The sequence below is a fragment of the Cyphellophora attinorum genome (assembly GCF_001299255.1).
Source record: "Cyphellophora attinorum strain CBS 131958 chromosome Unknown Contig3, whole genome shotgun sequence".
Classification (NCBI taxonomy): Eukaryota; Fungi; Ascomycota; class Eurotiomycetes; order Chaetothyriales; family Cyphellophoraceae; genus Cyphellophora; species Cyphellophora attinorum.
The window spans coordinates 286,481-299,900 of NW_017253231.1; the positions used below are offsets into that span (position 1 = coordinate 286,481).

Here is a 13,420-nt window from a genome sequence, read left to right on the forward strand (position 1 = left end):
AGAATAACCTTGCCGTTCTCGGTAGCAATTGACGTAGATGGAAGGCACAATGTACCACGGAGGTAACAAGTCCCATCTTTAGGTACCTCTAGCCGTAAGATCTTCGGCATCAAATTGGCCCCATTCTCCACTACCATGTCACGACAATTCTGTACTGACCTGCCAAGCCATAACTTATTTACAACAAAGCAGCCAACCCCAACACACCAGCCGTCAGCCATACGTAATGTATAAAAGGCGTATGCCTCCCCATTGCACCACTGGTCACAGTCGAGGTGGCTGAGCTTGCAGCAGAGGTTGTGCTTCCACTCGCACTGCTCGTCTCACTACCAGCGCTCTCCGTCGCCGAGCTCTCAGCCGCTATTCTGTCAGCGTACATCTCCCACGGGCCTTGATCGCGTTCGCATATTTCTCCGTCCTCACCACTCTCCTCCGGCAGCTCGCCATCCATAAAGTACCTACTCACATAACCCTTGACACACTCACTGGGATTTGCCATAAGACCGTGTCCATAGCCGTTGTGCAGCAGAACCTTCGAGTCTTTGTATCCCATACTGGCGTTCACGGCGAACGCCGCAGGAGTAGCTGGGTCAAACAGGCCATTGACGAACAAGATGGGAAAACTGGTCTCGTGTTCGAATGGGCCCTCGAGGCGCTCTTTGGCTGGTAGCTTCCACGCGGCACATGCCCACGTAGAAGTGAACAGAGTGTCTGCAAAGTCAAGAGATGTGTTGGCAGATTTCTCGACGTCGTCAAGAATTTCGAGCGGGTCAGTCGTCCCCGACCAGAGCGCATCGCTGCAGCGGATGCCATCGAGGGCATTCGGAGCAAGAGCGTTATACTTGGGAGGCGCATCTCCCGTGGTGTTGGCGGGCAGAAGGGATTCGGGTATTTTGCCGGCCAGGAGAAACGCCAAGTCCTCTGCGAGAGTTGGCCACCCTATGGGATCGTAGAGTCGGCGAAAAACCCAAAACTTGGATATCAGAAGGGCGTAATAATCCGCTGTAGACGTGCTGGCACTTGCGGCGAGTTCTGCGAATCCAATGTTGGGGCTGGCATTGATGGCCTCGATGATGTCGGCCGATGACGAGGCATTGGTAGAGGTGGCCAGGCTGCAATTAGGGGCATTCTTGATGCATTCATCGAGGAAGGCGTTGAACGTTTTGTCCGAGTCCTGTGGGTATGGCCCGTAACTACCCCTACGATATTCCCATGGGTTCATGTTTGCGTCAAGCAGCATACGTTCGATTCTGTCTGGAAACAGGGCCGCAAAATAGTTGCCGAGCGCTGTGCCATAGCTCAGACCCCAGTACCGGAGCTGCCCACCCTCGCTGAGAGCGTCCACGATTGCGAGCATGTCTCGAGCCGTGTAAGCAGTGCCGATCAAGCGACCAGTCTCCTGCATCTGCTCGAAGCATGCATCTGCGTACGCAACGGAGGCTTCCCATCCTTCGCTAAGGAAGTACTCGGTCACGTTGGTGTTGATGAGGTGAGCTGCTTCGTCGCGCTTGCTGAGCGTTGATGCGAATTGTGTATGATTGCAGTTGAATGGAAGAGTGTTTCCGGTTCCCCGTGGGTCCCATGAGACGACATGATACTGTCCTCCGAGAGTCTCAACAATGTCTGGACCTTGAATTGGGAGATTCTCTCCACCAGTTCCGCCTGGACCGCCAGGGTTGAAGAGGACTGTGCCGAGTACAGGCTCCTTTGTAGCGTTGACGCGGAAGAGTGCGAGATCGAGGAGGACCCCATCATTAGCTTCGTAATCGAGTGGGACTGGTAACGTAGCACAATCGAAAGGAGCTCCTTCTACGCCGTTCGAAGCATCAACTAAATCCTTCACTTCCGGGCACGATCGCCATTCGATCGTTGAATTGAACTTTGATGCCCTCGACACATGTGGAATAGCTAATGCTAGGGGCAGCAAAACAAGAGGGAGTAAGATAATAGCCATTGCTGAGACTGTCAATGGAACTTTGTGTAGGAGGAATTAGACGTTGTTGTTCGGCGAAAGACCACCGTATATATTGCTTTGCTCGCTGAAGCTCATTTGCACTGCTCGTGGCCACGCTATTGCACCAGATCTCAGCGGTACATTCTGCCCGAATGAGTTGGCTAGTGACCTCGCCAGCGCGATCTAATTGAGCAGTGCCTTGCTGATGTCGACTTAGTGTAGGCATCGAAACGCCGATGCCTTGGCTTGCGCACAGCAGCGTAGACTAGTTTTCTTGGCTGTCGAGGAACCATCGTGCATTAGATAATGTCATCGGAGTACTGAGTGCGCAAGGTAGTATGCACAAAACAGATGGCTTAAACCTAACGACGACGGGGAAATATTGGCAGGGCTGAGTTATGTCAGCTTGCCCAATGGCAAACACCAGCAGGAGTTTGATGTGGCTGCGAACTCTCGCTGACGCCATGGGGCTAGTCCATTTTTGGTCGTTCGTGCCGCTCAGTGTCGGTGCCTGCATATTGAATTACCGAGATCTTTCTTTAGCAACTGGTTTCCACGCGTTAGTGGTGTCGCTGTCTCCGGGTGACAACCATTGTGTGGACTCAGGCAGGTACAGTTGAATCCCCAGGCCGAGCTCGCCCAGGTCTGTAATGGTGCATGATCGCTAGTGTACCAAAGATTTGCACACACTTGCTGTAGTGTTACAACTCCAAGGGTTGCGATGTCGCCAGCATGAGGGGCACGTGCGGTGCATGGTGACACTGGGTCGAATTCGCACTGATATGGTATCATATCCACGTCGTCACTCCTGTCGCAGGTGGACTCTCAATGGCCCCGTACGGATGCGCCTCGTCGACCAAGTAATGTCGTTGCGTTCGCATCAACCCATCAAGGTCGGCTTTTCTGGGTGACAACGATGTGGGCATCCTCCAGTACGCGGGAACCTCAATCTCGACCTTCTGCCCCGTCTTCTCGTCGAGTCGGTAATGCTTAGGTGGTAGTATTTCAGTTGTATATACCGGCTGTTCATACTCTAAATAGTGGTGTATGTGCACGTCTCGTTCAATTTCTGGGTGGGTGACCAGTATTTTCCTGTGCTCGATCGTTTGATTCTCCACGGCGGGATGCCAAACTTCTTCGACTGTAGTGTGCTCTGTATGACCGGGCCTGAATCCCGGAGGCAGGCGAACATGCTCAGATATCTGTTGTGAAGATGTTTGCGTGTCAAGGTTGATTGGTGACGTTGGCTCAATGTCGGGCAGAGCCTGCTCAAGCCCCGACAAGTCATCGATGCCGCCCAAGTCTGACCGATGCGGTACAGGCTCGTCTCGCTGAGTAACATCTTCGCCTGTACTCATGTCTCTGGACCTGCGGACAGAACGTGACGGTTCTCGGTCATCTTGTAGGTTTAGACTCTTCCGATTTTGATGCTTAGAGATCGTGCCAAATAGCTTTGCGGTTCTTGTGGGTGCAGTCCTGTTTGGCTCCTGCCCAAAGTAATCGGGTGCCACGTTGTACTCATCGGGCATGTCTGGTGACGAAATTGTGTAGTGCCTGCGGTGGAAATCTTGAGGCGCTATGCTGTCCAGCCCCTGGTCCTGACTTGCAGCCTTACGATGTGCTCTGATCTGATATGCTCGAGTATTGTGCAGCGAAGAATGTCGTGCTGGGAAGGCTGTCTCTGGCAGTGAGGGCGCAGGAGGGAGCGGCGGCAGTGGCTCGCGATTCTGTAGCGAATTTGCTAAAATGTAGGGGTCTAGCTCAGTAGGCGTTCGCGCTGACATATTCGTTTGTACGGTGTGAATGGCTATGTCATCTCCTGTCGGCTCAGCGAGCGCCTGCTGGCGTAGGCTTTGTTGTCTGACGAGTTGCCCGCCTTCGCTTACCACGACATCAATGCCGTCAACAGACTGCCCGCGTCGAGAGCCGCTTCGCAGCCTGGACCTAACCAGTCCGACGACGTTCGGCATTATTGACTTCGTGGGCCAGGGTCACTCGACACGCGTTGAACGGGCGGATTGAACGGAAGAGGTGCATGTCATAATGCATAGAGACATCATGGCTGTCTACGAAAGGGGTTCAACTTGCCTCATGCAATCGGCGCGATCACAGCCACAACACGGGAGCAACCTCCAGGCTGAACTGTTGGACGGCAGGACGGGAATGATCATGTTGCTGGGACGTGGCTTGTAAGATCGACATCACACAGACGAATTAACAGCTCCAATGGTGTCCCGGGACGTGAAGGAGGAGCCCGAAATAGGGGACTCTTTCCCCAGAAAATGCCAAGCAAGCCTAAAAGCGGGCTGGAAGCGACCTCGAAGCGACCTTGAAGTGACGACACAGCAAAATTTGCTGTGACGAAATGGGATGATTTCTCGACAACACCGCAACGAACTGTCGGATTCAGGCTGTTCTCACTCGCAGTTCGCGATCTCCGGTCCCTTGACTCTGATCCAGGATCTATCAGCTTCTGGATCTGGCCAATTCGTGGCCCGCTCTTGCCCAGAGATTCGCCTCTGCTAGCGAATCGATCTAGCAACTCTTGACGTTGAACAGATCGATCTGCCTACGCCATATCCGGACGTTCCATGAGAATCTCAAATATTCGAAGAGCCGATGTGCTAAAGTATGGTAAACCTGATTAATATCCATGCAAAAATGCTGTTGAGAAAATGCTAAACCAATTACGCCACCGGATCGCGTCACTTCAATAACCTTGGGCTGCAGAAGCAAGTCATCGTGAACTCTCTCCTTACTACGAAGTGGCGCGTACGGACGAACCATTCGCGTTGTCTACGAACACCTCGTGCAGTGCGGCATGTGGTAGTCATGTCGCGAGTGTCAGAGCCAGCTGGTCTAGCTGGCCTGTACCTGTCAGATGCGGTAATGATGTCCGATTTTCAGCTTGTATGTGCTCCATTGCTACGGATGCACACTCTCCGACTGTGTGGAAGCGGGCTCGAGGCGGGCTATCTTGCATATGACTTCACCCGCCTTAGAGATGATAGTCGGTTCCAGCTGCCTTTGTACCAGAGCACTCGGCGTGAACGAGGCATGCCGGCAAGCAGAATCGAGCTGTCTGCATAGATGATATCACGCTGCACCGTCATTGACATGTACGTCAGACTCGTTCTCGAAGAGCTATAATCCCCGATAGCTGTCGCTGGACAGACAATTGATCCTATTCACTCACAATCAGATTTCACAAAGCTGTCAACACACCTCAGACATACCAAGTCACCCTTTAGATCTCGCCACTATGGAAGCCGCCAAGAATGCCGTCAAGAAATTCACTAGCCATCAAGGGCATTCGACCACGGTCGAGGAGCAAGTGCATCCCCACGTCATGAACGAGACGGTCAAGCCACACAGACATGAAGAGACCACTCAAGCTGTTGACAAGGAAGTTCACCAGCACCACTTTCACACCACGGTACAGCCCATCGCCCATGAGGAGAAGCTGCCGGAGAAGCACACTCACCAAGCTCTACCAACCCAAGAACGTGAGATCCACCACGAAGATCCTCACAACACCAAAGCCAGCGTCGACGCTGAACTCGCCAAGTTCAAGCCAGCCTCAAAAACTGTTGAGACGACGCACTCCGCGGCCGCCGCACCTGCAGTGGTAGGCGAGCATGTTCATCACCACGTCCACGAAAATGTCGTTCCCGTGGTGCACAAGAGCACCATCCAGCCAGAGGTCGTTCACACGACACAGCCTATCCACGAGACCCATCACGCGTAAGTCTACTCTCCCTTGGCCAACTTCGGGTCCGGTTACTTTGTATACTGCCCGGGATTGTGTCTCAAGCGGACAAAGACTCGCGCTTCTTAACCTCATGATCCTATCTCCGAGCATACCACCATTTCCCGAGACAACGCTAACGAGACTCGCAGGCCTTCGCAACATCACGGCATCAGCCAGCTGCCAATGAAGTCACTCGACGAGTTCAAGGCTGGCGGCGGTGTTCTCCACGGTGAGAAGCAAGGTATGAGCAGTGAGTCTTATGACGGGTGCCCACGGCCGTACAATGAGAAGCTCGGCACGACCTTTGACAAGCTGGGCTTGCACTCTCACAAAGGCCAGCAGGGTCACCAGGCACGGGACTCTGGCGTCGATATGGGACATGACGGCATGAACCCTGGACACAGCGGCAACGTCCTCAGCGGGAGTGGCGCCAAGCATTAGAGCGTTGAGTCATTGTTTATTGGTTTTGTAGTGTAGCATATATACGCATGCAAGGAGCAAGGCTTGGAGCAGCTTACTCAAATGTACACATATTGAATCATCTTATGCATGTTTACGTCCCCGGTACACGCCGCGAACTATGAACTAAGCGCGTCACGAACGCTGCGCACCGAGGTCATTGATTGAAGCGCCACCAGACAACCCCAACAGCCATTGGCGAGTGCCCAAGTTCACAGATTAGACGGCGGCTTCAACCCCAACAACCTCTCTTGCATCAACCCCAGAAAGCTCTCCTTCGGGCCAAAATCATCCTGGTCCAAATCCACATACCCCATCTCCTTCGAATGCACTCTCGGCACCACAGCCAGCGTCCTCCCATGGTTCTTCTCCTCGAAACTCACCACCCTCATCATCGCTGACCCTGCATCTTCAATCGTCGCAAATCCATCAGCCGTACTCGCCAACACGCCCTGCATTCTCGGGCTCAAAATGGCAGTTGAGATGAACCAGGGCGCAATGTAGTTGACACGAGTTCCGTAAGAGGGACTGCTGAGGACGAGAGCTCGAAGCATACCGCGCAAGCCATACTTGGAGGCATTGTACTGTGGTACATTGGGGATGCTGAGGTAGCCTGCGAGCGAGCCTTGAAGGATGAGCACGCTTTCGGCTTTAGCATCGGTCCGACGTTGTCGTTGAAATTGGTGGAGGGCCAGCTTGGTCGTATAGAAGACACCGATGAGGTTGATATTGAGGGTGCGGAGCTCGGGCTTGGGTGGGACTTTGACGTCGAGTTCATAGTCTCTAATGTTGATCTCGTCTTCAGCCGCGATGCCGGCGTTCGCAATCACGATGTCGATGTTCCCAGTGTGCGTTCTTGCCTCCCTGAAGAGTGCGACTTGGTCTTCCCAACTAGTGACGCTGCATTTCGAGAACGAGACCTGGTCCGCGCCAAACTTTTCCTGAAGAGCTAGCGCACCAGCCTCGTCGACGTCGCCAATACAGACACGAGCTCCGGCTTGGACCAAGCGCTTCACATATTCTGCTCCAATTCCGTTGCTGCCTCCGGTGACGATGGCTACCTTTCCCTTGAGATCATTCTTCGGGCCTGTGATTGTACAGTTGATCGGTCCGCGGCTGAAGCCAGATTGACCGCTCTTGGTCGTCATTTCTGCTGTGGCTGGCTATCGATCATGTACTGCGATCTCTGAAAATCTGTGCCCATCAGCGCTTTACGTCCTTATATGTATCTATCACAATTTCTCGGGACGGAGCGGTCGTATGACGGACGCCTGGTGTGTACTCAAGTAGCTAACGTGCAGTGTCGTATGCCATACGATCAGACTCGCTCGCAACTTGAACTCGGCAAATGGACACTGTCACGCTCCGCCCAACAATACCGCTCCTGCTGCTGCCTACCTTGACTCCCGATGTGTTGGCGAGGGTTCCCGATTGGTGTGGCTGACCATTCAATCAAGACTTAATGTATTCCGACATTGCTTCGTCGATTGGTCGAAAGGTCTATCTGTCCTACTCGGCAGGCGAGGTGGAGGTAGGAGCTTCACGAAGTCTGGAGGAACACACCCGCCGAGGTGGATCTGCCATTGCTCTGTGCCCTATCGCTAAAACGATATACGAATTGGGGGCGGGCGTACGCTGCACAGGATCCTCGACTGCCCGTCCTGGCGAACGCCGCCGCAAGATTGTTGGGCGGACGTTGCTCAGAGCGTGAATTAGTACCGTGTGCAGTGCATGAGTACATGAGTGAAAAGCCACCTGAGATTTTTCCAAGGGTAATACTTCGCCGGCTTACGTGACATTCGAGCAGCTCCTAATGTCGACTGTAAAGGCAAATGATAAAAACGCCCTTTCGCTCGCCTCATGGGCTGGAGCACGCTTTTCCTGCAGCTAATAATGCGTATCGATTAAGACCACCCACGCCGACATCTGGACTTTTCCACCCATTCCATGTATCTCTAATACAGTGCTTCCAGCAGATACAGGATGCCGAAAACCAAGAAAGCAAATGCGCCACCCATGGTCACAGTCCGTAGGCTCACCCTCCCTGCGATCGCCTTGCCTCCTAGGACCGCAACGCCAGTACAAATTGCATGCCCGCCCAGTGCGCCGGCTGTAACCCACCAGTAGTCCTGGCCTGCAGCCATGGCTATGGTCGCTATTTGCGACCGATCACCCCACTCCCCTAGAAATGTCATGACAAACGTCTGCACCCAAGCTGGTGACAGAAGCAGAGAGAAGAGGTTCGACAGGCCGTCAACGGCGTTCTTCAACGTCGACGTCCTGGAAGGCGACACGTCGCGCGAGGAACTGGTCGACGACGGTGATGATGGTGGCGAAGGGAGTCGGGTGGCACCTCCGCCTGATCGATGTTTTCGTGCGGGTCCTCGTCCTGCCTCCAATGCGTATGGTGATATCGAGCTTCGTCTGCGAGCTTTTCGCGCGGCTTCGTGCTCCTTCTCTTCCAGTTCCATCTCTACTTCTTTCATTTCCTCACTCACACCTTCATCGGGAGAGATCTTTCGTGCTTCGAGGAACAGTCGAACTCCAAATACAAGGAACAGTCCAGCTGCCAGGAAATTGGTAATATGCGGAGAAATGAGGGATGGCACCGCATGGCCCAGTAAGGCGGACAGGACGGTCATGGCTATTAATGCCCCATATGCGGCCGAAAAGACGACCAGGCGATCGTGGCGCATGGCCATTAGGCAGGCCACGAGGAATGTCTTGTCGCCAATTTCTGAGAACATGATCATTGTAAAGGACAAAATCATGGAGTGCATTGGTGAGATGACAGCGGGCTCATGGCCGGAGCCAGGCGCGGTTCCAGAGCCAGGGAGCTCAGTAGTCGGCCTTGTTGAGTCATGAACCATGGTGGTGTCCTTAGGCGAGGATGGGTTTTCGGGATGGGGAATGTCATGTGGCCTAGCAGGAAGGTCCGCGGGTACCTGCGCAACGTTAGTGGCGTCTTCAGTACTTCTCGTCAAGGACGTACATCGAACTTCTGCGACTTCTTCGCTTCGTCAGTGACTGTCGCGGTCTCTGAGCCATCGTCGACATGTTTGCCCATCTTCTCCTTCTCCGAGTGTGGAACAGGAAGTGCTTCCTTCGGCTGCTCTGGCTCTTTCCCGACCGGCTTCCCATCCTTCAGCCTCGACGAGACACCACCCTCAACGCCACGTGTGCCTTCCACGGGAGACTTGCGATTGGGATCGTCCATGACCCCGTCGTTAGACTTAGGTAGGTCTGCGGTGGGTGTTTTGTCTTTCGTCGCTGGCAAATCAACATCGTCGTCGGTCGCGGTGTCCTTCAATTTTTGATTCTTACGATCTGTTTCCGTCTCGATCCATGGTCCGCTGTGTGGCATGCCATCCTTGCCATCCACCGGTGCGTGCTCTGTCCCAATAGGACCTGAGGCCCCTTTATCGGCAGCGGCCACTGGTATAGGGTCTCTTCTACCCAGTCTGCCTGGCGCGGAAGCCGCAGACGCGCATTCCGCAAGTACTGCGAGCAACAGGAGGAGTAGAGGTGTTCGCCTTCTGTCAACCTTCATGGTGTGGTTTTCCTCAAGCGGTCGTGCTGTATAAGCTCAAGGGGGAGAACGCCTTTTGCGCTTCGTACTCGGCTCGGTAGGCGTATACAAATCAAGAAAAGTAATAATACACAGCTCGAATGAATGACTGGCGCAGGTCGGTCACGCAGCACCGAATTCCAATGATGTTGAGACCGTTCTTAGTGAGATAATCGAGCCATGGATGTTGACGATCGCGGCTGAAATTCAGGCATCGTGTTCGGGGTTCAAAGGGCTCCTTCTTGCCGGAAAATTTAGCGGTCCAATCACCAAATGGCTTGGCACAGCAGGTACCGACAGGGAGGTATCTACCCACACACCGCACCACGAGAAACGTACGTCTTGAGACCTTCGCTGTCACGAATTCGAAGGTGCCATATATCTCTCCGTGCGGCCACCGAAGCTTTTGAGTCCCGCAAGATGTCGCCAGACGGCTGATCAATCGACGGTCGGAGCATACAGGTCGCGCATAGAGACACTCACAACATCTTTCTCCCGAAGACTGTCGACCATGGCTCTATCATGGGCTGACGCAAGGTCAGCGTTACGGCTATAGCTCATGCAACCTGGCCTCGACACCCTATAGCCCGACCAACCATGTCTCTTGGCGATTTGTACAGCACTCAAAGTCTTGCGGAGCCTGGTTTCAACGACTACACAGCTCGAGGATTCAGAAACGGATGATGCTTACCTGTGGTCATCGTCCCATTTCAGCAGCTGCGTGCAGAAGTGTCTATGTCTGTTCAATGTTGGTGTGCCTTCTTGGCGTTACGATCAGGCGCACTCCACCGAATCACTCTCTGTCTAAGGGTGCCTACAATCAAGCTCGTTGTGATACTCAGGGAAGGCTGCCTCCAGCTGTCGTCGACAGATGCTACTTGGCAAGAGGTCCAACGTCCTCGAGCGCACTCTCGGCCGTAGACGATACTTGGAATCAACGCCACTGGCGCATAGTCTAACTCGTCCGTCATTGGTCCGCGGCTGACTACAGCACGACGGCTGACTGCTCGTAGTCATGGCATTCATGCCTCCGAAAGGGTGCGGCGGACAGGTGAGCATGTTTGTATTCGCTCGAAGCACACACGGAGATGCGGCAACTACGTCGAGGTCTTCCACCTGAATCAACCAAAGTCAGCCAATGGAGCTTAAGCGTTCCAGGTATGTAACGTGTCTGGTATTGTCCGACCTGAGCGCCGTAAGCGGTGTAGGACTGCTAATGCAGACTCGAGAAGCTCTGGCACAGAGGTGAACATGAGCATCACCCGCTATTTCGACATGAACTCTACCCTGATCCGGCCAATCTGGATGCCTCGTTCCCCATACTTTATGTCCAGGTAGACCGACAACAGCCAAACTACCTGACTGCCTGCGCGTACGATGCCTTCAACAAAGAGTGCGAAGGGCGTATGAAAGACTCATTCTCTGGCCCCAAGTGATCGACAGCCGATGTAGGTCAATCGACCCGGCATACATATCGGTACCTGAGGCGATATTCATAGACGAGATGACTAAACACCATCAAGCTATAGCAAGACGTACATGGGGATACTGCCGGACATTTACCGTGTCGATCAGTATGCTGCACCAGCATTCGGTAGCGAGTGTGATGGTCTTACCGCATCGGCCAACGTCGAAGACAGAAGGCGTACTAGCTGTTCTATCTGGCTAGAAGTCAACGGAGCATGCTTGCTGCGCGACTGTGAAGGTCAAGCATTTGCTGCTGACTTGCATGGGCGCATGTGGAATGATTCGCTGTTCGACTTTAATCCATGGAATTGGCAAGATGCTTTAGATCAGAGCCTGCCGCGGGATCGCACATTGGCTTTGACATGTTTCTCGGCGGATGAGGTGCTCACGAGCTGAACTGAACCGTGGCAGTCCCTGGCGAGGCGTGAGATAGGTCCCTTACTGTAAAATGACTCGAGCGCCCAAAATCATTATAATCTGCCGGACGCTGTACTTCTGGTGCGGCTGAGGTCGGTCGAAGCGGAGCTGAATACCGAGCACCATAGCCGCCCAGATGTTGCCACACGCCTTTCGGGTATCGCCATGCTGGCCAAGCTTTTGACGAACACGAGAGGGACATTCTCCCTTGTGTGAGTCAAGAAGAGGTGTCGGAAAACCTGATAGTTATGTCGCGGGAGAAAAAGGAACAACCTCAAGCCTCTCGCTTGACGATCTGCTTACCAAATGAACCAGATTTAACTCTCTCGTAAGCAGAGTCTTAACACCTCTAAAACGCACCTAGTCCGACAATCGTCCATCTGCTCGGGGATTCGTTTTGGGTCCGACTCCACCGCCTACCTAGACGGGCTCTAGGTCGGCGATTCATTCCCACCCTACCGTCACTCTGCCTTGTATGTGGAAACGCTTCATCACGTTTGACATTGGCGCAGGCCGTGTCCTGGATGGAATTGGGTAAGGAAGTGTCTATGATGTGGTCGCCGCCACGTGCAGCTATACCCAGGCGATGCATCATGACCAAACGACCCCTGCCTGTGCAACGGAAACCCTAGAGCGAGTCATCTCAGAGCGACATCTTCATCACTCACTCCACGGGCAACACTGCCCCTGAAAATATTCTCGACTACGAGCACACTTGCCTGGCTGAAAGATCATATTTGAGTAGGTAAGAGCGATCGTCCCGCTTGCCTCTGCTCGCAGTACATAACTTCGACCCACGCCGTTCGTAATTCCACAAGGGATTATTTATCAACTCAACTGGCCTCTTACCCCATTTGAACGCCGACTATATCCGCTTGTCATCGACGAAACGCAATTTCAATGGATCACACAAATTCTGGCTACGATAAAGGCCGAACGAAGCCTCCAAGTCTCCTAGCGTGCATCTCCTGCAGAAGGTCGCATCTAAAATGCGATGGACAGAAGCCTCTTTGTCGTCGCTGCTCAGACACCGGTCGTGAGTGTGTCTGGATTGAGAGCCGCAGGGGCTACCGAGATCACCGCAAGCAGAGCACGCCACCTAGGGAGCGGTCGTCGGTTCGGGAGGAGAGTCGCCAGCAACAGCGCTACACCCAATCATTCGACCCGAACTCCTTCTTCTTCGCGCCTAGCCAAGCTGTTGGTCCTGACGCCGAGTCATTCGTGCTTGATGGTGAACTCGCCGCCGCTCAGCCTTATACCTATGATGAGCTCTTCAGCACGTCTTTCACGGCCGTCGAGGTCCCTGGCATGTACGACGCCGGCGTCGGCGCTGCTGGCTTCCACACACCACTTCCACCCGTGATGGACCCTATGTCCAGCCCAGGTGGCAGCACAGGGTCATCAGTGGCGTCTGTGCAGCGAGATCTGTCAATGTCGAGAGCTCCGAACAGCAAAACCGAATCCACGGACCTGATCGAGACCTTCTACAAATACTTCTATCCAGCGCATCCTTTCATCATTCCTCAGAAACTCGCCAAGCAACGACCCGAACTCCTGCCTGAACCGTTGCGAGCCACGATGCGCTTCATCGCTGCCCACTACGTCCCCAACCACAACATTCATACTCTTCAAAAAGCGGCGCAGGTCATATTCTCCGACCGTGTTCCTGATGATATCTTCAAGTTGCAGGGCCTGATGCTCTACATCATGCTACCTTCGCCAGATATGAGCAAGCTACTGGCGCGACTGCATTCGAACAAGCCATTCGATTAGCGCTCAAGCTCGGAATCAACAAGCACGCGTT

At 53.7% G+C, this 13,420-nt stretch overlaps 6 protein-coding genes across 6 annotated transcripts; 2 read left to right on the plus strand and 4 right to left on the minus strand.

Moving 5' to 3' along the window:
• Positions 1 to 178: 178 nt before the first annotated feature.
• Positions 179 to 1,954, minus strand: AB675_8355 (putative hydrolase; the record flags this gene model as incomplete). The annotated part of the gene is made up of 1 exon (XM_018148794.1): positions 179 to 1,954. One exon carries the CDS (start codon positions 1,952 to 1,954, stop codon positions 179 to 181), a length of 1,776 nt encoding a protein of 591 aa, XP_018004242.1.
• Positions 1,955 to 2,742: 788 nt separating this feature from the next.
• On the minus strand, positions 2,743 to 3,738 carry AB675_8356 (uncharacterized protein; the record flags this gene model as incomplete). The annotated part of the gene is made up of 1 exon (XM_018148795.1): positions 2,743 to 3,738. The coding sequence occupies one exon, from the start codon at positions 3,736 to 3,738 to the stop codon at positions 2,743 to 2,745; it is 996 nt and encodes a 331-aa protein (XP_018004480.1).
• Positions 3,739 to 5,216: 1,478 nt separating this feature from the next.
• Positions 5,217 to 6,146, plus strand: AB675_8357 (uncharacterized protein; the record flags this gene model as incomplete). Its single annotated transcript, XM_018148796.1, has 2 exons — positions 5,217 to 5,698; positions 5,855 to 6,146. The coding sequence occupies 2 exons, from the start codon at positions 5,217 to 5,219 to the stop codon at positions 6,144 to 6,146; spliced, it is 774 nt and encodes a 257-aa protein (XP_018004403.1).
• Positions 6,147 to 6,376: 230 nt separating this feature from the next.
• AB675_8358 (5'-hydroxyaverantin dehydrogenase) lies at positions 6,377 to 7,312 on the minus strand (the record flags this gene model as incomplete). Its single annotated transcript, XM_018148797.1, has 1 exon — positions 6,377 to 7,312. One exon carries the CDS (start codon positions 7,310 to 7,312, stop codon positions 6,377 to 6,379), a length of 936 nt encoding a protein of 311 aa, XP_018004396.1.
• An 807-nt stretch (positions 7,313 to 8,119) lies between these two features.
• On the minus strand, positions 8,120 to 9,714 carry AB675_8359 (GCR1-dependent translation factor 1; the record flags this gene model as incomplete). The annotated part of the gene is made up of 2 exons (XM_018148798.1): positions 8,120 to 9,109; positions 9,157 to 9,714. 2 exons carry the CDS (start codon positions 9,712 to 9,714, stop codon positions 8,120 to 8,122), a joined length of 1,548 nt encoding a protein of 515 aa, XP_018004628.1.
• A 2,896-nt stretch (positions 9,715 to 12,610) lies between these two features.
• AB675_8360 (uncharacterized protein) lies at positions 12,611 to 13,389 on the plus strand (the record flags this gene model as incomplete). Its single annotated transcript, XM_018148800.1, has 2 exons — positions 12,611 to 12,652; positions 12,703 to 13,389. The coding sequence occupies 2 exons, from the start codon at positions 12,611 to 12,613 to the stop codon at positions 13,387 to 13,389; spliced, it is 729 nt and encodes a 242-aa protein (XP_018004533.1).
• Between the last annotated feature and the right edge of the window lie 31 nt (positions 13,390 to 13,420).